Source organism: Lepidochelys kempii, chromosome 20 (genome assembly GCF_965140265.1).
Source record: "Lepidochelys kempii isolate rLepKem1 chromosome 20, rLepKem1.hap2, whole genome shotgun sequence".
NCBI classification, from domain to species: domain Eukaryota; kingdom Metazoa; phylum Chordata; order Testudines; family Cheloniidae; genus Lepidochelys; species Lepidochelys kempii.
The window spans coordinates 2888653-2910441 of record NC_133275.1 but is presented as its reverse complement, the minus strand read 5'-3'; the positions used below and the strand labels follow the sequence as shown (position 1 = coordinate 2910441).

General features: G+C 63.7%; 1 protein-coding gene across 4 annotated transcripts in view; it reads left to right on the top strand.

Annotated features, from left to right (window-relative positions):
- The window catches only part of BAZ2A (bromodomain adjacent to zinc finger domain 2A), a 33858-nt gene extending 16450 nt beyond the window's left edge, over window positions 1-17408 (top strand). For 3 of the 4 annotated variants that reach the window (XM_073318970.1, XM_073318969.1, XM_073318971.1), the window contains exons 5-29: window positions 1065-1286; window positions 2105-2293; window positions 2406-2466; window positions 2577-2685; window positions 2894-2995; window positions 3337-3553; window positions 4195-4256; window positions 4387-4452; window positions 4557-4763; window positions 5116-5370; window positions 5581-5795; window positions 7071-7145; window positions 8136-8298; window positions 8663-8722; window positions 8857-8995; window positions 9088-9641; window positions 10176-10386; window positions 10817-10972; window positions 11055-11212; window positions 11551-11834; window positions 12206-12338; window positions 12573-12719; window positions 12994-13226; window positions 13356-13499; window positions 13963-17408. In XM_073318970.1, the coding sequence (XP_073175071.1) occupies window positions 1065-1286; window positions 2105-2293; window positions 2406-2466; window positions 2577-2685; window positions 2894-2995; window positions 3337-3553; window positions 4195-4256; window positions 4387-4452; window positions 4557-4763; window positions 5116-5370; window positions 5581-5795; window positions 7071-7145; window positions 8136-8298; window positions 8663-8722; window positions 8857-8995; window positions 9088-9641; window positions 10176-10386; window positions 10817-10972; window positions 11055-11212; window positions 11551-11834; window positions 12206-12338; window positions 12573-12719; window positions 12994-13226; window positions 13356-13499; window positions 13963-14131 (4331 nt within the window). In that variant the 3' untranslated portion in view covers window positions 14132-17408. The remainder of the gene's footprint in view (window positions 1-1064; window positions 1287-2104; window positions 2294-2405; window positions 2467-2576; window positions 2686-2893; window positions 2996-3336; window positions 3554-4194; window positions 4257-4386; window positions 4453-4556; window positions 4764-5115; window positions 5371-5580; window positions 5796-7070; window positions 7146-8135; window positions 8299-8662; window positions 8723-8856; window positions 8996-9087; window positions 9642-10175; window positions 10387-10816; window positions 10973-11054; window positions 11213-11550; window positions 11835-12205; window positions 12339-12572; window positions 12720-12993; window positions 13227-13355; window positions 13500-13962) is intronic. The other variant, XM_073318972.1, reaches the window with a different exon arrangement.
- Window positions 17409-21789: the final 4381 nt, after the last annotated feature.

Here is a 21789-nt window from a genome sequence, read left to right as displayed (position 1 = left end):
GAGGTTGGCCTGGGGCGTGAAATCGGCAGAGGGCGGGCGGGTGGGGGCGGTGATCTGGAGAGGGCGGGGTGGGCATCGCGGGTGGGCGAGTTTGCAGGTAACGTGAGCTGCCTTTTTCTCAACACTGGGCCCACTGGCGCGCCGTGCCCCGTCCGTGGGGAAGCTCCCAGGCCGGCCGGCTGCGGGACCAGAGCGAGCCGCTCGCTCGGGGGGCGTGAGGTATTCAGAGAGCCTCTTCGATCTGGGGTGAGGGGTGGAGGAAGTAAGGGGGCAGGTTCGTGAAACGGGCTGGATCTCGACCAATCAAAGGCTCTGTCGGCCTGCGCCCTGTTGCCCCGCTGGTGTTGCGGGTCTGGGGGGTCAGGCCGCTGGGAAGTCTGGCGCCGAGGGCGTCGCTGAAGCTGCTGACTATTTGCTGGGCCCCATCCCGGTCCTTGAAAAATGTCCCTTTCTGGTGCTGGCAAACTCTTCCCACCTCCCTTTGGCCCGCCAGTCGGCCCCAGCAACGGTGTCTGGTGTGGGCTGTGGGGCTGAGACCCCCAGGGACAGCGCTCCAGGTTCACGTGGTTTCTAAGTGCAAACTTCCTCCCCTAACCCTGTCAGGTCAGCACTGGGGACACACACTGCCTCTTATACCCCTCTGGCTGTGGAATCCCGCCCACTCGTAGGCGGAGTCATGAAATCTCTCCCAATAGGGGTGGGGTTACCGGGCCTGGCTTCCTTGTTTAAAGGGCCAGGCTTCCTTATACATAGTCACCCAGCCCAACTCGCTTCCGGGATGGTTATTACACAGCCATCTTGGGTTTCGGTTCCCAAAGGAGCCGGGGGCGTGGCTGGAGCCAGCGAAATCCGTTAACCCCTGGTGTGCTGGAGCCAGCGAAATCCGTTAACCCCTGGTGTGCTGGAATCACGGGAAGTGCGCTCAGTGTGGGTTTAACTTCCCAAGCAGACACCCACCCCACCCCAGCTGCTCCCCGGGCACGACCCTAACCACAATGGGGTGAACACTCGCCCCCCGGTAGGACGCGCCTAAGGCACCTTGCTCCGATTTCCCCACCCCGCAGACCCAGGGACCGGAGATCTCTACGAGATGGACAACTCCCAGCTGGTGAACGACAAGTCTTCTCTGGAGGCTGCTCCGGACATCTCGACCCTTGACTGCTCCGAGAGCCCCTCCCTGAACAACTCCAGCTCCTTCAGCCTGCTGCCGGACGACAGCCAGGCCCCCTCGTCGCTCTTCGTTAGCCCCGTCTCGCCCCCTGTCCTGGGGGAGGCCGTCTTGCAAGGTAGGGGGCGTCTCTGGTGCGGAACCGGCTTACAAGTGGCTGTAGGGCCAGACCGGGCTGCTTTTGCAAAGCGCACAGCTGGTGGGGACTACGTGTCCCAGCAGACGCTGCGTCATCTCCAGCCCAGTGGCTCAAACTTTCTTCCGGGGAGGTGGGCGCACGGCGTGGGGGGAATCCTGCCTAGTATTGTGTGTTACGGCAACGCCTGGGAGTCCGAGACCGGGGCCCCATGGTGCTGGGCGCTGTACGTACCCGAAAAAAGACAATCCCTGCCCCACAGAGCTTCCAAGCTCCGGTTAAGAGGTGGATACAGATGGCCGGCGTACCCCCAGGGAAGTGGGCCTGTGGAAAGCCGGGGGGTATTGAGTGGGGGGTTGGTTCTAAGGGCTCCAGCCAGGGGAGAAAAATCCCAGAGGAACCATGAAAAGCAGCAAGGCTCGGGGTCAGGATTTTAGCAGGGGGCATATTGGGAGCCCCAGTCTGGCAGCCGGCCTCTCCAGTTCTGCAGGGAGCGTGGCTCAGCGGTTACAGCAGAGGTGATGCGGCACCGGGGCTGCCGTCCCGGCTCGGCTGCAGACTCGCCGCATGACGTGACAGGGTTTGTTTCATCCTGTCACCCCCCTCCGCCCCGAAAGGGGAGTCCCAGGGCCTGCCCATGGGTGGGGGGGCAGAGACGAATCACTGGGATTGCCTCGAGTGGGGGGACACAGCATGGGGTGGCAGCCTGGCAAATAACCCCAGCAGACAGCGTATCCCCCGCTCCACCCCAGCTGGGGTGGTCCTGCCCCACGAATCTCTGTCCCTCCCTGGTGTTGCAGACAGCAGCTTAGACCTGCAGGACGGGGGCGACCCAGGGGAGGAGGATTCGGAGTCTCTGGAGCGCAGCCCCCCGCTGGAGCCAGAGTCCCCAGCCGCCTGTCTGGAGCAGGAGGAGGAGGAAGAGGAAGAAGTGGCTGAGGACAGCTGCCTGGAGGCTCCAGCCGCCCCGCTCAGTGCGTCAGCAAGGGGTAGGTGAGAAGCTGTTCACCCCCGGCTGTTCCAGCCCCTTCCCCTGCCCCCACCCTGGCCTGTAAGCGAGCAGCTGGCGCGCAGTGAGTGACTGGCCCCCTGTCTTGGCAGGCGAAGTCCCCCGCAGACGGATTGCCACGGTGGAGGAGGTTCGCTTCCCCCTGCAGCACGGGTAGGTGACGCCCCGCGCCCGGGGGCTGGTCCTGGAGCAATGCCGGGGTGGGGGACGGCCAGCGCTCCGCCCAGGTGGGGGACGGCCACTGACGGGCCTTTCCCGCGCAGGTGGAGGAGGGAAGTGCGGATCAAGAAGGGCAGCCACCGCTGGCAGGGGGAGACCTGGTACTACGGGCCCTGCGGCAAAAGGATGAAGCAGTTCCCGGAGGTGATCAAGGTAAACCTCTCTCCCCGTCAAGGACCAGGGTGGAATCCCTCGCCCGTGGCCGTCGGGAGGCTGGCGTGGCGGGTTGGAGCGGGCAGATCCCTGCTGCTGGGTGCCCCCATGACGATGCCCAGTGTCGGCCGGGGGGGGTTGCCCGTTGTGCTGCAGAGGGGGGTGTCCCGGTGCCTGATCAGCCCCATTTGCCTTGTCTCTCCCCCAGTACCTGAGCCGGAATGTGGTGCAGGACGTCCGGCGTGAACACTTCAGCTTCAGCCCCCGCATGCCCGTTGGCGACTTCTACGAGGAGCGGGACACGCCCGAGGTGGGCACCTTCCCTGGGGCGCAGGCTGCAGCCAGCTCTGCCTGGCCACGGGGCCTGTTCCTCTCTTGGGAGCGGGGTGGGTAGGGGCGGAGGCGAGCGCCCGTTTATTGGGGATGCGCCCGAGGCGCAGGGTTTGCAGGGCCCGGGGCCCCATGGCTTTCCCAGCTGGCAGGTCGGAGTCCCTCCCATGCTCCCCGGAGCCGCCCTGCCCGGCTGGTGCCCTCGCCACGGGCGAAAAGGAGACTTCCCCAGGGGCCCAGGCGAGCGGGCATTGGGGGGTCGGGTCAGGGCTTGGTGCGGAGACCCAGTGGTGATTTGCAGCTCCCCCCTCTCCCATGCAGGGCTTGCAGTGGGTGAAGCTGACCCAGGAGGAAATCCCCTCGCGCATCCAGGCCATCACGGGCAAGCGCGGGCGCCCCCGCAACGCGGAGAAGGAGAAGGCCAAGGCCAAGGAAGCGCCCAAGGTGAAGCGCGGCCGGGGCCGGCCCCCCAAGGCCAAGATGGCCGACTTGCTGAGCAAGACCGATGCCCGGCTCCTGAAGAAACTGGAAGCCCAAGGTACCCTGCCCCGCGTGTCATGCGGCCCCTTTGCTCTAAGGGAGCTCATCTACTGGCCCCAATGTGCCGGCCCATTCCCATTGATTTCAGAGCAGGGACGGGGCTGCTCAGCATCACTCTGGATCCGGCCCCACCCTCAACCCGCTGCATGCCCCAGCTGCAAAGGCACCATCCAGGGAGGAGTCCGGCTTAGACACTGCCAGCTGGAGGGCGTGAGCTTGGGCCTGCTCATTGCTGGGCCTAAAACTTCAGCCTCGCTAGTTCTGCCCAATCCGTTCCATTCAGTGCAACCCCTGGCCCGTCTCCCCCCCCCCCCGCAATTTGCTCCTGTCCCCCCCATCTCGGCACACGCTGCCGAGTCGAATGGCAGCTTCCAGGCAGCGTGCGCTCCCAGTGCCGCGTTTCTGGCCACCAGGAGACACGAATTCTCCGCCAGGTGACACCCACAGCTCGGACCTGCCCCCTCCAGCGGGGCGAGGGCCTGGAGAGGCCTGTGTGGCTGCTGGGGCACGGGAATCCAGGGCCAGGGAGCTGTGCCCAGCCTGGGAGTGGGGTTAGGGGTGCACGTTCCCCCCTGGCTGTGCCAGACTCCACCCTTGAGTCTTCTCTCTCCCCCGCCCCCCGCCCCCTCGAATTTGCAGAGGTGCTCAGCGACGAAGAGAAGCTGAAGATGAGCAAGATCAAGAAGAAGATGAGGCGAAAGGTACGAGCAGCACTGGGGAGGGCTCCCTGGTCCGTTTCCCCTCCATCTGGGGTACCCAGTCGGAGCTGGGAGGGTATCCCCCTCAGTCTGGGACTCCCCTCCCACCTGAGCTGGATTTCATCCCTTCTAGGCAAGGAACAAACAGAAACAGGAGGCCAAAGTGCCCAAGCCCAAGGAGGCCAAGAAGAAAGCCAAGGTGGGTGTGGAGGGCCCTGTTTGGGGGGGCAGGGGGGGACACACAGCTGGGGGAGGCTGCATCCCTGACTCGCCCCCGTGCCGGTCGCTCTGTCTGTCCCCCAGGCGAAGAAGGAGAAGGGGCGGCCGGAGAAGCCCAAGGAGAAGGGGCGGCCCAAGGAGAAGGGGCGGCCCAAGGAGAAGGCCAAGGCTGTGCGGAAGGTGGACAAGAACCTGCTGGCCCAGCGGCGGCTGGAGGAGCGGCGCCGGCAGCAGATGATCCTAGAGGAGATGAAGAAGCCCACGGAGGACATGTGTCTGGGCGACCATCAGGTTGGGTGAACCCCCTGGCGGGAGGGGGGAGATCAGGGCCCCACACCCCGAGGCTAGCGCCCGTCTGGCTCTGCAGCTTTGTGGGGAGCGTCCCCCAGCTGCCCCGGGCTCCCACGAGTGGGTCAGGTGTGGGCTCCCCGCAGGGCAAGGGCTGAGCGAGGCCCCCGCCATGCGGGGCATGGGGCCTGGTGCCTCTTGCGCTGGCCCTTTGGGGGTGGGGAGGCCAGTATCACACGCCTGTGTGTTGGGGGGCCGGGGGGAGGAAGAGAATCCATGCTGAAACCTGGTAGGGTCCTTGCTCCACCCACTAGGCCCCGCTGACCAGCCGCTCGTCTCTTCCCACCCCCCGCAGCCCCTGCCAGCCTTCTCCCGCATCCCTGGCCTGGTCCTGCCCAGCGGGGCCTTCTCCGACTGCCTCACCATCGTGGAGTTCCTGCACTCCTACGGCCGGGTGCTGGGCTTCGAGGTGCCCCGGGACGTCCCCAGCCTCTGCACCCTGCAGGAGGGGCTGTTCGGCGTGGACGACAGCCTGGGCGAGGTGCAGGATCTGCTGGTGCGGCTGCTCCAGGCCGCGCTCTACGACCCCGGCCTCCCTTCCTACTGCCAGGTACGTGGCCGAGCCCCCTGGACTCTGTCTGAACGAGGCGGGCGTGGGGCCGGGGAAACCCAGGTTCCGTTTCTTGCCCGGCCCCACTCTTCCTGCATGAGCTGGGGCATTGTGCAGCCAGGATCCCGCCTCCCCCGTATCCCAGCAAAGACCCTCCCCTGGCCCCTCCTCCGCTGCTTTAACGCCTCTCCTTCTCCTCCTCCCCCCCAGTCCCTGAAGATCCTCGGGGAGAAGGTGTCCGAGATCAGCCTGAACCGGGACACCGTCTCCGAGATCCTGCGCTGCTTCCTCATGGCCTATGGGGCCGACGCCGACCTATGCCACGGCCTGCGGACCAAGCCCTTCCAGGCGCTGCCCCCGGACCGCAAGGCAGCCATCCTGGCCTTCCTGGTCAACGAGCTCAATGGCAGTGCCCTCATCATCAAGTGAGGAGCGGGGGCTGGGTGGGGCCGCTTATGCCCTGCAGCCTTGGGGGGGTGGGGGCTAGAACCGGGAGCAAAACCCAGCTGTTGCCTCTCACAGGGTGATACAGGCCAGGGAGACCACATATCCCAGCGTGCATTGGGCCGCCGTGAGCCTAGGGCCGGTGCAGGCCAGGGAGACCACATATCCCAGCGTGCATTGGGCCGCCGTGAGCCTCGGGAATGGTGCAGCCCAGGGAGACCACATATCCCAGCGTGCATTGGGCCACCGTGAGCCTAGGGCCCGTGCAGGCCAGGGAGACCACATATCCCAGCATGCATTGGGCCGCCATGAGCCTAGGGCCGGTGCAGGCCAGGCAGACCACATATCCCAGCGTGCGTTGGGCCGCCGTGAGCCTCGGGAATGGTGCAGGCCAGGGAGACCACATATCTCAGCGTGCATTGCGCCGCCTTGAGCCTAGGGCCGGTGCAGGCCAGGGAGACCACATATACCAGCGTGCGTTGGGCCGCCGTGAGCCTCGGGAATGGTGCAGCCCAGGGAATCCACATATCCCAGCGTGCGTTGGGCCGCCGTGAGCCTTGGGAATGGTGCAGCCCAGGGAGACCACATATCCCAGCGTGCATTGGGCCACCGTGAGCCTAGGGCCGGTGCAGGCCAGGGAGACCACATATCCCAGCGTGCATTGGGCTGCCGTGAGCCTTGGGAATGGTGCAGCCCAGGGAGACCACATATCCAAGCAAAAAGAAAAGGAATACTTGTGGCACCTTAGAGACTAACACGGCCGCTACTCTGCTACATATCCCAGCATGCATTGGGCTGCATTGAGCCTGGGGAATGGTGCCGGATAGGGAGACTACATATCCCAGCGTGCATTAGGTTGCCTTGACCCTAGGAATGGTGCAGGTCAGGGAAACTAGATATCCTATCATGGTTTGAGCTAAGCGCTCAGTGGGCTTGTAGACAAGAAGTCCCAGAATGCAGTGCTGCCATCTGGCTCTGAGTGGGAAGCTTTGCTTCAATCCAGGTGGGAGTGTTGCATGCTGGGACTCGTAGTCTATGGGCTGTGCTCCGCCCGCCCCAGCCGTACACGCTCTGAACCGTTCCCGAGCACGTGATGGGCAGGGACTCAACGGGCTGGGCCTGGAGGTGAGATCCGGGCCTGGCACCCTGGTGGGTGTTGCTCCTTTGCCTTCCCCAGGGGGTGCGGGGCGGGGAGAGGTCTGGACGGGACTACTCTGCGGGTCTCCCCCTAACTCAATTCTGGGCTGTCCTTGCAGTGAAATCGACAAGACTCTGGAGAACATGTCCAACTACAGGAGGAATAAATGGATCATCGAGGGCAAGCTGCGCAGGTGGGTGCTCCTGAGGGCTTCGGGCGGCCGGCTGGGTCGGGGAGGAGGCTGGGAGCTGGCTGGGGGCGGAGTTTCTGGGCAATTGATTAACCAGATAATGTCAACTGACTGCCTATTATTCGACCAGAGTTAAATATTCCAGCGAGATGCCCTGAAGTAGGCGCTGACCTACCCTTGCGATTGCATCTTTCATCAGTTGGAACTTCATTTCAACACATTTTCCGTTCTGAGCTCGAGTAGCTCATCGTTTGGAATGAAGCACCAATGTCTAAGCTGGGATGCTCAGACCTCAGTGGTTCAGGAGCCAAATTAGCGCTCTGCATTGCCCAGCAGAGCCACCGCCGTGTGAATTCATTGGTCCATGGACTAGAGCGCTAGGTACTCCCTATTTAAAGAGTATCTAGTTTTTATTTCTATATGATTCTCACCCAGTCCGTCATTCTGCTGTATTATTCTTTCATCAACTGCAGTCGGTTAAGAACATAACAAAAGCATCCTGACGGGCTGATACTTTAGACGGGTCAATAATTAAGTCACACGGTGTTTTAATGTCGTGTGTCGCAGAGAGACGCGGGGGAGACACTGAAGAGCCACTTGCGGCTCTCGAGTCTGTCTGGGGATCGCTGATCTCGGGCGCAGCCTGCGGGAGGCCATGAACGCCTGTGGTTTATAGTTGGAATAAGTCAGTGCTTTAAAATATTGGGCAATTTTTGATTGATGAACTGACCGCCTATTTTAGGATCAGTTAAATGCCCAGCCTTACTTCTGGCAGAGAAATGTATGGGGTGGGGGCAGAGGGGCTCCAGGCGTCTTGGTGAACTGGAAGGAGGCTGTACGCTGCTGAATCCGCTCTGCGAGGGCAAAAACTGAGCTCCCGGCCTGTTGGATCCAAACTGTGCACCTGCCCTCCGCCCACGTGGGTACCCGAGGGGCGGAAGGGAGTCGGTGTCCCCGGCTGGTGCTCAGGACGCTCCCTGTGTGGCTCGGCAGGTTGAAAATCGCCCTGGCCAAGAAGACGGGCCGCCCGGAACCCGAGATCACGGGCCTGGACGAGGGGCCTAGGCGGCGCAGCTCCCGGCTCCCAGAGGAGACCAGGGGCCTGGAGACAGAGGAGGAAGAGAGCCGGGGCCGGAAATCCCGCAAGGATGAGGAGGTAGCTGCATGGCAGGGCCAGGCCCCAGGCGAGGGGAGTGGGGATGTTCGCCTCTGGCTTTTGGAGGCAGTGTCATTTTTAGGGGTTCAAGCAGAGGCAATGGGGGAGACAGGACTGCTGGGTTCTTGTCCCAGCTCTACCACTGGCCCGTGCAAGTCTCGTTCCCTGGTGCCTCAGTTTCCCCAGGGGCACCATAGGGGCGACAGCACGAGGGTGAACCAGAGCTGCTGATGTTGAAGGGGTTAAAGGAGGGACTGTCCTCTCTCTTCCCCCCCCCCCCATCCGCATTGGGGTCCCGTATGCAGAGCCGGAGGAAGGGGGTGGGCATTCACTCCTCCTGACTGTCCCATTTTTTCCCGCTCAGGCCAGCATTCCCGCAGCCAGCGTCCCCGAGCTGGAGAGACAGATCGAGAAGCTAGCCAAGGTAAGGCTGGCCAGTGTTGGGGTGGGGAGCTTCCGGCCTCTGGCTCTGGATCCCCCGGGACAGCCCCCAGCAGACGATACCTCCCCCCGGTTCACCCTCTCTGCCCTCTTTTCCTCCCCCCCCCACCCCCACAGAGGCAGATGTTTTTTCGGAAGAAGCTGCTTCACGCTTCGCAGACGCTGCGGGCCGCAGCACTGGGCCAGGACCGCTACCGCAGGCGGTACTGGGTCCTGCCCCACCTGGGCGGGATCTTCGTGGAGGGCTCCGAGGCAGGTGAGCTGAGTCGGGGGCCTCGTGGGGAGTGGGGGCTGTTGGAGCGGAGGGGCTTGCATGGCTCTGATCTCTTCCCACACCCCCACCTGCAGCTACGGAGGAGGGGCCCAAGGACACGGAGCAGGAGGAGGAGAAAGAGGTGGCCCCGGCGATCTCCCCAGTGAAGAAGGAACCGGTCACGGTGCCCATCCCTGGCCGGCCAAACTGCCCAGCCTCCCGGGCGCGGGGCCGGCCGCGGAAAAGCAAAGAGGAGCCGGCCCGGCCGGGCGGGCCCAAGCCCCCGCCCCTCAATGGGCTCCTGGAGGACTCAATGCCCCCCTGCCAGAGCCAGCACGACCTGAGCCAGTCGGCCTTCCTGTCCTGGCTGAGCCAGACGCAGTCGTCCCTACTCAACGGCTCAGTGCTCACCCCGGACAGCAGCCCCGGGAAGGGGGACCCCAGCCCCCCTGCCCCCGAGGTGCCCGCCCTGGAGGAGAGCTTCCCAGAGACAGCGGAGAAACGGGGGCCCTGGTTCAACCTACTGCCCAGGACTCCCTGCCATGCCGCTGCCCCCCTTGCTACCTCGGAGGAGGAGCCCCACTTGCGAGCAGCCCCCCAGCCTCACAGCCTTCACCCCGGGGACCAGCCCAAGGCCACGGGCAGGCAGGTGAGAGCTGGCAGGGTGCCTGGGGCCACTGCTGGAGTGGGCGCGAAAAGAGTTAATGGAATGGGACACGGGTGGGGGGGCCTAGCAATTTCCTTTGGCAGGCGCCTGACTCACTGTGCCCACAGGGTCAGCTGGCACTGCCAAAGGGACCCTCCCCTCTGGCCCCTGTAGGTGTCGCTCTAAGCAGGGCTGAAAAGCTGCCCCATCCTCTTCCCTTAGCCCCTGCGGCAGGATCTGGGCCCCAGGGAGGGGTCAGGGGAACTGGCTGGCGCCTGGCGGATCCACGGGGTGCCTGGGCTGAGGGTGTGGGGCTGAGTCCAGGGAGGAGTAGGGTGGTGGCTGTGAGGGGAGGAAGGGTGGGCAGGAGCACAGACGAGGCCCGTGGGAAATGAGGGGAGCCCTGTGACATGGGTCACTTGGATTCCGAGCCCCTGGGGGGCTGGAGGGACTGGCTCCGGGGGGGGGGGGGGGCGGCAGGGCTGGGGCGAGGGCTGTGCACCCGGCACCTCTCACCTGCGCTCTCTCTCCTCCCAGCCAAATGGCCCCGCGTCTCCCCCCTTCGCTTCCACGCCCGTCCACGCCAGCCCCAGGGTGCCCAGCACGTGCCCGAGGGGCCGGGGCGGACCCGAGAATGCCCAGGAGCCGCCGGGGCAACCCAAGCGCCGGGGCCGGCCCCCAACCAAGTTCTTCAAGCAGATTGAGCAGAAGTATCTCACCCAGCTGATGGCACAGCCCGTGCCCCCAGGTGAGGATCCCCCTGCAGCTGAGCAATGCCCCCAGCCCTGCTCTTCTCTTCTCCCCCGGGGCAGCCCAGTTCCCCACCTGCCACTTCCAGCATGGCTTTTTCCCCCAGTGCCACCCTCTCTGCCCATCCAGACTTTCCTTCCTTGCCTGGGGGAGGGTGGGTCTCCCTCTTGTGTCTTTCCCTCAGCCTGCCGTTCACTGGGGGCACCCAGCCTCGGGTGAAGCACAGGGTGGCAGGAGACCACGTTCGCCCACGTCTTGACAGAAGGCAGGGAGCTGGGTTTCGGTGCCAGCCAGGACTCCTGGGTCCCGTTCCCTGCCGTGCTGCGGGGTGGTGGGGATTGTCGGATCGTCTCCCGTTCCTTGCTGGGGTCCCCTTCCCCTGGGGTCCCCCCTCCCCCGGCTCAGCCGGCTCCCTCGCTACCTTGCAGAGATGCAGAGCGGCTGGTGGTGGCTCAAGGACCCGGAGGAGCTGGAGGCCATGGCCCGAGCGCTGCACCCGCGGGGGATCCGCGAGAAGGCCCTGCACAAGCATCTCACCAAGCACAAGGAGTATCTGCACGAGGTCTGCGCCCGCACCTCTGCTGGTGAGGCCGCGCCGGCAGGCGGGGGGAGGTGGGGGGGAGGGGGGAGGATGCCGGGCTGTAACCCTGCCTTTCTCCTGCTCAGATCCCATCTTCCAGCCCCAGGCCGCCGGCCCCCCCGTGTCTCAGGAAGCCTTGGCCCGGTGGTCCGTGACGGAGCGGGCCTACGAGATGGACCTCGCCCTCCTGCAGTGGGTGGAAGAGCTGGAGCAGCGGGTCCTGATGGCGGATCTGCAGATCCGGGTGAGGAGCCTGGCCCCCGCCCTGCGCCCCCCGCTCTAGCTTGGGAGAGCTAGAGGGTGCTGCGGTTTGCATGCCTCCTGGGTGCTGCAGGGTGCACCTGGTGCAGGGGATGGGGGCCCTGGCCCAGGCGGCTGCCCGGTCATTCCCGCGAACTCCTTCCCCGGGTCCGGCTGCCTTGCCCAGACTCCAGGGTCCCCCCGCGGGGCTGTGAGCTCAAGAGGTTGGCACCTGGACGAATGACCCCAAGGCAGCCCCAGGTGCTGCTGGGTAGCTGGTAAAGCCGGCTGGCATCCGTGCAGGGGATCCCGGCCCCCCTCTAAGGCTCTCCCTCCCCCCAGGGCTGGACGTGTCCGAGCCCCGACTCGGCCCGGGACGACCTGCAGTACTGCGAGCACAAGGTGGGGGCCCTGGAGGACATCACCCTCAAGAACCGGCGGGAGGGGTTGCCCCCGCGCCGGGAGGCCACCAACCCCCTGGACCTGGCCGTCCTGCGGCTGGCTGCGCTGGAGCAGAACATGGAACGCCGGTACCTGAAGGAGCCGCTGTGGCCCCCGCATGAGGTGGTGGTGGAGAAGGCCGTGCTGAGCAGCCCCGAGGCGCTGGACCTGGGCAGCACGGAGATGTAAGTGCCTGGCCCGTGAGGGGGCAACAGGGGCCTCCGGGACCAGACTCCAGAGCACAGGCTGGGAGCCCGGACTCCTGGGTTCTTCTCCTGGCTCTGGGATGGGGGTGGGGCCTAGTGGGTTAACGCAGGGAGTTGCTGGGTGCCAGGACTCCTGGGTTTTCTTCCTAGCCATGCCATTGCCTTGCTGTGTGGTTTGGGCGAATCCCTGTCTTTCCATGCCTATGTTTCCCTCTCTGGACAACCTGGTCAGTAGCCCCCTCCCCAGGGCTGGGTGCGGGGTGGCAGTGAGGGGTTACTTAGCATGTGACCAGCTCCCCGTCAGGGCATCCTCCATGTGCCAGACTGAGTGTCCGTCCGTGCCCCCCCAGCGCCTACGAGATCACTCCCCGGATGCGGACGTGGCGCCAGACCCTGGAGCGGTGCCGGAGTGCGGCCCAGGTCTCCCTGTGCATCTACCAGCTGGAGAAATCCATCGCCTGGGAGAAGTCGGTCAACAAAGTGGTAAGGGGTTGGGGTGGGGTCATGCAGGGAAGAGGTGGAACTCCCCGCTGCAGGAGGGAGAGTCGGGGCTGGAACTCTGTTGGGGGAGCCATGCTCCCAGTGCAGAGGCAGGGAGGGGGTCAGGGCTGGATGGGCCTAGTAGGGTGAGACATAAATGCCCGGCTGGGCTGGGCTCCTGTCGGGGGCTGGGGGCCTCTCTCAGCCTGCCCACCTCGCATTCCCCTCTCCCCCTAGACGTGCCTGGTGTGCCGAAAGGGGGACGATGACGAACACCTGCTGCTGTGTGATGGCTGCGACCGCGGCTGCCACCTCTACTGCCACCGGCCCAGGATGACGGAGGTGCCAGATGGGGACTGGTTCTGCTCCGTCTGCGTCTCCCAGGTACGCTCCCGTGGGAGCCCAGCTGGCCTTCGACCTGTGCATGGGCTGAGCCTGGCTGCCCCCCTCACTGAGATCTTTCTGAGGCCAGGTAATGCCCCCTCTCCCCTACCCCATTCTCAGCACGGTCCCCTGCTGGGAGCCAGGACTGCTGGGGGGTGGCTGTGTGACCTCGGAGGAGCGCCTCCCCTTGTGCCTCAGTTTCCCCAATGTGCGGGTTGTGGGAGGGAGTGACCGGTCCCAGCGGGTGACTCCCCCAGTCTCTCTTTCTTTGCAGGCAGGAGGCGAGTATTACGACGACCCCAGTTCGCCCAGGCGGGGCAAGAAGCGGAAAGGCGGGCGTCTTTTTGGGGGGGGCTTCCCGGAGGAGGAGGAGAGCCCCGGGCGCCGGGTCCTGCCGCGGAGGCGTGACACCCTGTCGGTGCCCCGCTACTCAGGGGAGGGCCTGTCCCCCTCCAAGCGGAGGAGACTGTCGCCACGGGGCCAGAGCAGCGACTTGACCTTCTGCGAGTACGTACCCTGGGGTGTGCCCCCCAGCTGGGGCGGGGCCTGATGAGGGGGGTCATGTGCATGTCCCAGCTGGGGGGCGGGAGGGACACTGTACACCCCAGTTTGGTATATGTCCCTTCCCTTCTGCAGGATCATCCTGATGGAGATGGAGTCTCAGGAGGATGCCTGGCCCTTCCTGGAGCCCGTCAACCCCCGGCTGGTGCCCGGCTACAGGAAAATCATCAAGAACCCCATGGACTTCGCCACCATGCGGACGCGGCTGCTGCGGGGCGAGTGAGTGCTGGGGTGGGGGGCTCTGCTCTCCTCCTGGGGAGCGGGGGACTCTCTGCGAGGAGCCAAAGGGAAGCATGGAGCTTGTGGGCTGGTGCTGTGCGACCCTCCCTGGGCCGCTTGGCCCCAAGGACTAAGAACCTACCTGCACCCATCTGGCTGTGTGGGGCTGGCACGGGGGCCTCTCCTCCTTCTTTCCAGGGGCTTGCAGGTCACTGCCCAGGTGTCGCTGGGCCAGAGGGGCAACTGCTGTTGTGGGGGGAGGATAGAGGGAAAGAGCCAGGATGGGGGATGGGGTGGGGGGTCAGGCAATGGGGGAGGGTGGCGGTTGTGGAGTCAGAGGGCAGGAGATCTGATCCTGGGAGCACAGGGGACCAGACACCCCGAGACTCTGTTCCCTGCTCTTGGAGGCTGCTGTGATCCGGGCGGGGGGCACTTGGGGGTGACTCAGTCCCTCTCCCCCCAGATACGTGAGCTGCGAGGAGTTCGCTGCCGACGCCACACGGGTGTTCGACAACTGCCAGACCTTCAACGAGGACGACTCGGAGGTGGGCAAGGCCGGGCGCGCCATGCGGAGCTTCTTCGAGAGCCGGTGGGAGGAATTTTATCAGGGAAAACACGCTCCTAACCCGTGAAGCGGGAGCCCGGGGCTTGTGTGGGGGGACGGAGCCCCCCTCCCTCCACGCTCCTGACCTGAGACCTGTCTCGTGCGGGGTGGGGTGGGGAGAGACACCCCGTCCCCCCTGCAAAAGAACTGACTCCCCAGGAGCCGATCTCGCTGCCTGCTGAATTCCCGACGGAGGCTGGTCCCGACGTGGCGTGGAAAAGGCCCCCCCACTCCCCCCACCACCAGGGGGCTTGGGGTAACGGGGCGTCTCCACGGTCCAGCTGCTCCCTTCCCCCCCACCCCACCCCCCAGCCACCCGGACTCACGGACTGTGTAAGCCAAAAAAGAAAGAAACCGGGCGATCGCTCGTCGGGTTCCTTTTCTACTTCGCCACCTCCCGACCCGGCAAACGAGGAAAGACCCCCCCCCTTGGCTGGGAGTATTTAATATAGCAATAGTTCGTAGTGAACGTGTATGAGGACAGTACCGCTGTGCGCTGTCCCTGAGGCATTAATGGCCAGTAAAGTGAACTCAACTCCTCGAGATTCGCGTCGAGCTTCACGCCCGGACCCGCTCGCAATGACACTGAGACGTGCTGCTTCCACACACCCCTCCCCCCTGCCTCGCTGCTTCCCTTCCGGGACCTTCCCATGCCTTCCTTCCCTCGCCCTTACCTTCCGGGACCTTCCCATGCCTTCCTTCCGGGACCTTTATACTACCTCCTTCTCTAACCCTAACCCTCTTCCAACCCCCCCCCCCCAAAAAAGGCCCCTCCCTCTCCCCCATCAGGCCCTACCCTGGCAGACCCTTTAGCAGCGGGTGTCCCTCTGTTGTGTCCCCCACCCACCCCCCTCTGGGTCAGAACCTTCTCTCCTGTTGGACTGTCCCTTCCCCCCACCCCTATTATCTGTGTGTGGGGGTCGGTGTCTGACACACCCACAGGGCCCTGGGCTGGGCTGGGCTGAGCATGGCCTGGAGCTGGAGCTGGGGGGGGGGCGGTGGTTCTGCGGGGGGGTTCCTTCCCTGCCTCTGCTCCTCAGCAAGAAACCCCCCAGCCCCAGTGCCCTGGGCTTGTTCATGGGATCCCAGCCTGACCTCGGACCCTGACTGTTTGTGCCCCTCCCCCGGGTGTAGGGCTTGTGGTGTTTCCTCTTCCTTCAGCCCCCCCTCGCTCCCCAAGCTGGTGGGTTTGCACTCCATGGGGGGGGCCCAGCCCCCCTACCCCCCTGTGTGCTCTTCGCAGGCAGCACGCATCCCCCCCTCGCCGTAGCAAAGAACCGGCAGGGGGAGCAGGGCAGGACCCCTCCCTTTGGGCTGGCGGCTGCCCCACAACGGGATGCGGGGGCCAAAGGGGTGGTCGACACCCCCCCCCCCAAGCCCCTGAATGGCTCAGCTGGCACCAAGGACTCCGCTGCCCCCAGTGTACAAGCCCCGCCCCCAGCTCATGGGAGGCCCCGCCTCTACTCAAGGCTACATTTCCCCCCCGCCCTCCCCAGCGCCGCCGCTCGCTGGGCCTGGGGGACCTTGGGGGGCCTTTGGTGAAGGTGCACTGGGGGCGCTGGCCAACCTCGCAACCTGCTCAGGGCAGGGGAAAGGCCCCTGGCTCCCGACACTGCAGGGAGCCCAGGCCCCTGGGTCCAAATGGAGAGTCTCTCCCTCTGCCCCGTGACCCCGTCCTTGGCTCGGGTGCGGGAGAGCTGGAGGTGAAGGCTTGCTTCTCTTCCCCCCCCCCCCCCCCAAATCCTCCCCAGCTGCCTAGGGGGGCTAGGCACCCAGCTTAAAATGAAGGGGGGTGGGCACTCGGTTGCTGCATGGATTAGCTGCAGCCTGCGCCCCCCACCTCCCCAGTATTGAGGGTAAAGTCTGCTGGTGAATGCTGGGGGTGGGGGCAGGGGCCGGCCAGGCCTTATCTAGGCAGGGGAGGCTGAGCTGGGTTCTGTCTAACCCCCCCGGCCTGTTCTGTTTGGAAATAACTCCCCCCGCCGATGGCCCCCATTAACCCTTTGCTCATTCACTCTGCGGCCCTTGCTGGTCTCCCCCAGGCCTTTCTGGAAAGTGGGGTCCCTTGCCCTTGCCCTTCCCAAGTCTTAAGCCAAGTCTGGGGATGGAGAGTCACGGAGCTGGAGTGATGGTGTGGTAATCAACCCCCTGGCTGCCCCCCAGCTCCTCAAACCACGATATTACGGGTACTCGCTTTGGGGCAGCTGGCGGGCGGGCCCCAGGGGAGCCCCCTTCAGAGTCCAGTCCGGCTGTGGGACAGCTGGGGCACCCCCCCCGCCCCCCCAGCCTGTCGTCACTCACCACAAGCACTGAAATCAACCAACCTACCTTGGGGGGGTGGGAAGCCCTGCGATGGAAGCAGCCTCTGTCATGCATTCCCCCACCCCCTGCCCCTCGTCTTTAAAAAGTAGCCTTGTTTCTATCAAATAACCTCAAACCCTTTTTATGTTGTTTTTTTGCTTTGAAAGAAGAGGTGGATTTGAAGTCTGTTTGAACTGACTTTATATTATGCATAAATATTTATATTTTATCTAAATAACGGCGCGGTAACAAACTTTTTTTGTTTTTTTTTGGGGGGGGGGTTGGTTTTTTTTACTATTTGGGAGCTGTCAGGTTTCTGTTTTGGTTTTTGTCATGGGCGAGTTTTAGAGTCTCTGTAAGGGTGTGGTGGTGTTGGTTTTTAAAAAAATTTTTTTTCCCTGATAAGACGCCCTGAATTGTAAACCCTCACCCTCCCTCTTAGCCCCTGCCATCCCCCCCCCCCCCCAAATTAATCCAGACGTGTCTGAAATCCCGCCAGTCCATGCTTCCTTACGGGGGATGCACCAGCGGGTAGAAATCCGTTCTGGACTAAGTAAGAGAAAGGGTAAGATGTGGAATATATTTTATTTTTTAACCCTTAATGAGTTGGCTTTGGAAATTACATTTTTTTGAGGGGGGGGGAGTCTAGAACTGGCCCTCCCTCTTCTCTCCCCCCCCCCATCTCTGTCTGATCAAACAGGAAGAACCAGCCGCCCTAAAAGAAAGATATTCTCACGTTCCCGGTACAAGGATCCGGACTGGCTCTCTTTTATATAGCCCAGCGTGGTGGTTCAGTGGCTTTTTGATAATGTACAGGTTTTGTGAATTTAAATTTCTTTCTTTCTATATTTTTAGGACCAATCTCATTTTTAATAAGGTTTAAAGGAAAAAAAAAATATTCTAGATTAACTCCTGTTTGTTGCCATGTGATGTTCCCACAAGTGCAGCCGTAGAGAGTGCTTGTCAAGTTGCGAGAATAAAAACAAACCCACGTTTGATAGAGACGGCGGCGTCAGGGGTGTTTCTGGTGGGGGCGGGCGGATGGGGGTGGGGGCAACAGCTCGGCTGGCTTTTCGGGGCCGAAGTTTGGCCTTCGTGTTGGGAAGGCGGAACGGGGATTAGGCAGAAGCCATGCCTAAGAGAGTTAGGAGCATGGAGTCAAAGGGATGTGAGCTGTAGGAAAAAATTCCTCCTCTCCCTGTGGTTCTCCCCCCCCCACCCCCCCCCAGTTTGGTAGGAGTAGAAGCTCCCTTCCCTCATTTTATTACAGGGCATTTAAAAATTCCCCGGGAGCCCCCTTCCGCGCTGAGCCATATCCTCCCTCTCCAGCCCCTGCTGGAAAATCTCATCCCCAGGCTTCACTAGCCGCACAAGGAAGCAGGCAAAGGACCATACGGCGGCCTTGCCCAGATCTTGCCCTGGTGTAACGGCTGGGGCCCGTTTTCTTCGCTCCTCCAGGCTGAGCACGGTTCCACGGGGTGCAAGGGGTGCGTAGCCCCGTCCCTAATTCCCTGGGGTGGGGCTTGGAGCACTCCCAGGGTGGGGCCTTGCACCAATACGCAGCTGGTGGGTAAATGAGGCTGTTACCGTTAGAAAACTCAGCTCAGCTGCCTAGGGGATTCAGGCACGCAGTCCAAGGAATGGAACGCAGGCCTCTTGCCCCCCCCCCCAGCTTCCTGTGCCCATGCGGCCAGGCGTTGGTGGCTCCCACCCATGTCCCTTTCGACTAGCCCCCGGGCCACTGGCAGGGGAGCTGCTGCTGCTGCAGAGGGGGCTGGCGGGCTGGCTGGCTGGCTGCCTGCACCCGCTGAGTCATGCCTGGGCAGCTGCTTCTGACGCATCTCCGCCGGCCTCCCTACCCGCCCCCTCGGCTTGGGAACGCAGGGAGGGAGCCTGGCAGCTCTGGTGCCGCAGGCCCCAGCTGCAGCCCCCTGGGCCGCGCGAGAAGGGCCTGGTTCCCGCTGCGGGCTCCCGTCTCTCCTGTGCTGAATTAACCCAGCTGGAGTAGGGGTGAGCCTGGGCCCTGCTGTGACATGAGCACGTTCGGTCTCAGACCGCTTCCAGAACAGCACCCGCTGCAGCGTAGCCCCAGGGTCCCGGCTGGTGAGCGCTGCCCTGGGGCGGGGGGCAGAGCCCATGCCGGGCTGCAGAGGAGTCTTGAATACACTGTCCCTAACCACCACCACCTCCCCCTCCTGCCAGAGTCACTGGCGCCTATTCTCAGCCTGTTCTTGGTACTGGGAGCATCGCCCAAGCAGGGGTGCTATGCAGGGCACTGCGGGGCAGCTCAGCATCTGGCCCTGACGTCCTGGGCTTCGACAGTTGCTCTGCCAGGGTTAAATGGTTTGTTTGTTTTCCTGGGCAAAAGATCCAACCGAAACCGCTGAGGAAACGGACACGCCCAAGCTAACGGTGCTCCAGCCTGGACGCGGCTGGGGCTCCAAGTCCCAGGCTGACTTGCTCACCCTGGGATGTGTTTCCTTACTCTGGACAAACCCTTTGCTGATAAACTGGCCCTGAATCCCTCACCCCCATGGCTTAAGAACAAAGAAACAGCCTCAGTGGATCAGCCCAATGGTTCAGCTAGTGCTGTATCCTGGCTCTGACAGCGGCCGGTGGCTGATACAGCGTCCCTTGGCAATGAGTTCCACAGGTTGTGCATCATGTGACTAACGTTGCCAGAGAGCGCCCCCTGGTGCTGGAAGCCAGAATTGCTGCAGCTGCACTAACCTACCGGGCCTTTCCCAGGCAACCGCCAAACCACAGAGGAGACTGAGCCAACTTTCCTTTTTTTTCTTTCCCACCTTTTTATTTAAAAACAAAAACTTCCCCATGAGCCGAGTGGGAGCTCCATCAGAGGCGGGGAGGGTGTGGGGACACAAGCCCGGCTGGAGCACAGAAGCGGGAAGAATACAAAACTAGAAACCTCGAGATTTTTTTTAAAAAAACCCAAAACTTAAAAACCTGTACAAAATGCTCCTTGGTATAAATTAAAGGGTGCTAACTCCTGGGGGGGGGGGGGGGGGCGGCGGGGCGGAAGCTGCACAGGGGGGATAGCAAAAGAGGTGGTTGGTTTAGTGTCCCCTTTCTCCAGCGGGACCCAGGCCCCTGCCCAGCAGTTATGGCCCCATGCAGGCACCTCCCTGCCTCGAGCCAGCGCTGGGGCTAGCCTGCAGCCCTCTGCTCAGCCCAAGCCGTGGCTGTCCTGGCGCTTGGCCCCCCACGCCCACACGTGTGACTTGGTGCCTGCGACGATGCCGAAGCAGGTGCTGGGATGCCCGCGGCCGCAGGGGTGGGGCCGGCGCCCACAGCTTGGGCAATGCGGGGCGGCTTCTGGGGCTCACAACTGCTGCATCTCAAGGCTCGGAGCTGCCAGTTTCAATCGGGGGGGGGGAAAGCAGCTGGCACAGGCTCAGCCCCGAGGCCTCACGGCTCCCCACCCTTTAACCTCAGGCGTGAGCCTGTTTTGTTTTTGGCGGCCCCTCTGGCCAGCATCCCCGGCCTGGCACCCAGCTCCAGCCTGCGCGGGATCTGCTTCCTCTGCTGGGATTAAACCCCAGACTGGGCTGGGCCCGAGGCACCAGCCTCCCGGCTGTGGCTTGCCGTCCCCAGCCGCCAGCCGCCCGGCTGTGGCTTGCCATCCCCAGCCGCCAGCCATGCCCATGGCCTGGTCTTTAATGCAAAAGGCTGTTTTATTCTCGCCCCCCCCGCCCCCCCCACCCATGTGGCATCCCAGCACCAAGGTGTCTCCCTCTCCCTCTTTGGTTAGCTCCCAGGGTGTGGGCCCAGGTGGGCCCCCCACTCCCCGCCCCAGGGAATGGAATAAAAAACAACCAGCGGGGCCCTGTCTGGCGACCAGGCACCCCTGTAATTAGCAGCAACATGAGGTTTGTGAAACCATGAATGCTCCCCCCAGGGGCGGGGTGGGGGGGGCCGGCGGAGCGTGGGGAATGGGCCGCGGCGTTTCACCGCCCGTCGGGGTGCGATGCGCTGGCGACGGGGCGAGGTAGCTGTGTAGCCAGGGGCAGGGAGCGCCGGCTGTAACAGCGAGCCGCAAGTGGGCCGCGGAGCCGGCTTCAGGAGCTCCCAGGGCTTCACTGGCGGGGGAGGCCAGGAATCCTGGGGGTGGGCTAGGGGGAGCCATGCTGGGGGGGTGCTAAGCTAGGAGCTGCCAGGCCTCAGGGACTGGCACAACTCACGGATGTGTGGGCAAGGGGTCGGGGGGGGAGGGTGTCTCTTGAGGATACAGGGATCCAACGTCAGGCCCAGGCTGTTCCTGGGGGAGATGAACGCTGGCCGCCCCGCGCTACACCCCGAAGTGCAGGGGCTGGATCTCAGGCAGGGGCCCATCAAGGCACAAGGCTCAAAATCCAGCAGGATTCCTGCCCATCCGGGTCCCTGCTCCGGCAGTGGGGCGGGAGGGGGCGAATGGCCTCTTAGTGCCCTGGCCTGACCACCAGCCAACTGGCCACCCCCCCTGCCTGCGCCAGGCACCCAGGATGGGACCCACCTGCAGGGGCCGGCCTTGGCCCATGGCTAGGCTAGGACTGCAGGGCCCTGTGCCCCCCAGCAGCCTGTGCCAGGGGAGACCCCACAGCCTGGTGCACCCCGAGGCCTGGAAGTGCTGGAGTGTGGCAGGGCCAGAGCTGAGACTAGCCCCCCCCCACTCCCCAACTGCTTAGACACCCCCCCACACTGCTCCCTCCCCCCTTCCTAGATACGACATGGGTCTGCCCCAAGACACCCCCCCACACGTCCTCCAATGAGTGGGCGAACAGAGGGGTGGGCCAAAGCAAGGCAAGGGGGTGGGGGGCAGGCAGGCCAGCCAGCAGCACCCCCGCACCCGAGGGGGCAGGAGACCCAGCTCAAGGCAGAGGGGTTGCTTTTAGGTTTCACTGCACTTTTTGTGGGTCCTCCACTGCTCCCCCGCCTGTTGAGGTCCATCCTGTTCCCTGACCCAGGCCTGGCCTCAGCTGCTTTGGTTGACACCTAGCATCTCCTGCTGCCTGGAGAGGGCCTGGGTGGGGGGGGCGGGGGTGCTGATGCTGCCCTGATGCTGTGGGGCGGCACCGGGGGGCCCGGGGCTCTTTGGTTAACGGGACAAAACAAAACACTGAACCTGGCTTGCTGGCCACCCCGCAGCTGGCCCAGGGCTGCAAGTCCCAGGTCTGGCCTGGCAGGGACTGGCAGGGGGTGGGTGCACACAAGGGGGGGCAGGGACAGGAGGTTTATTGACTGGGGGGGACTGGCTGAGGTGTTTGGGGGAGGTAACTAGCTGGGGAGGGTAGGGGGAGGTGTTACCAGGGCAACATATTGGCCTATTTCTACGAGCCCCTGCTGGAGGCGCCAGCTGCTCTGGGCACTTGGCAATTCTGGGGCTTCCCC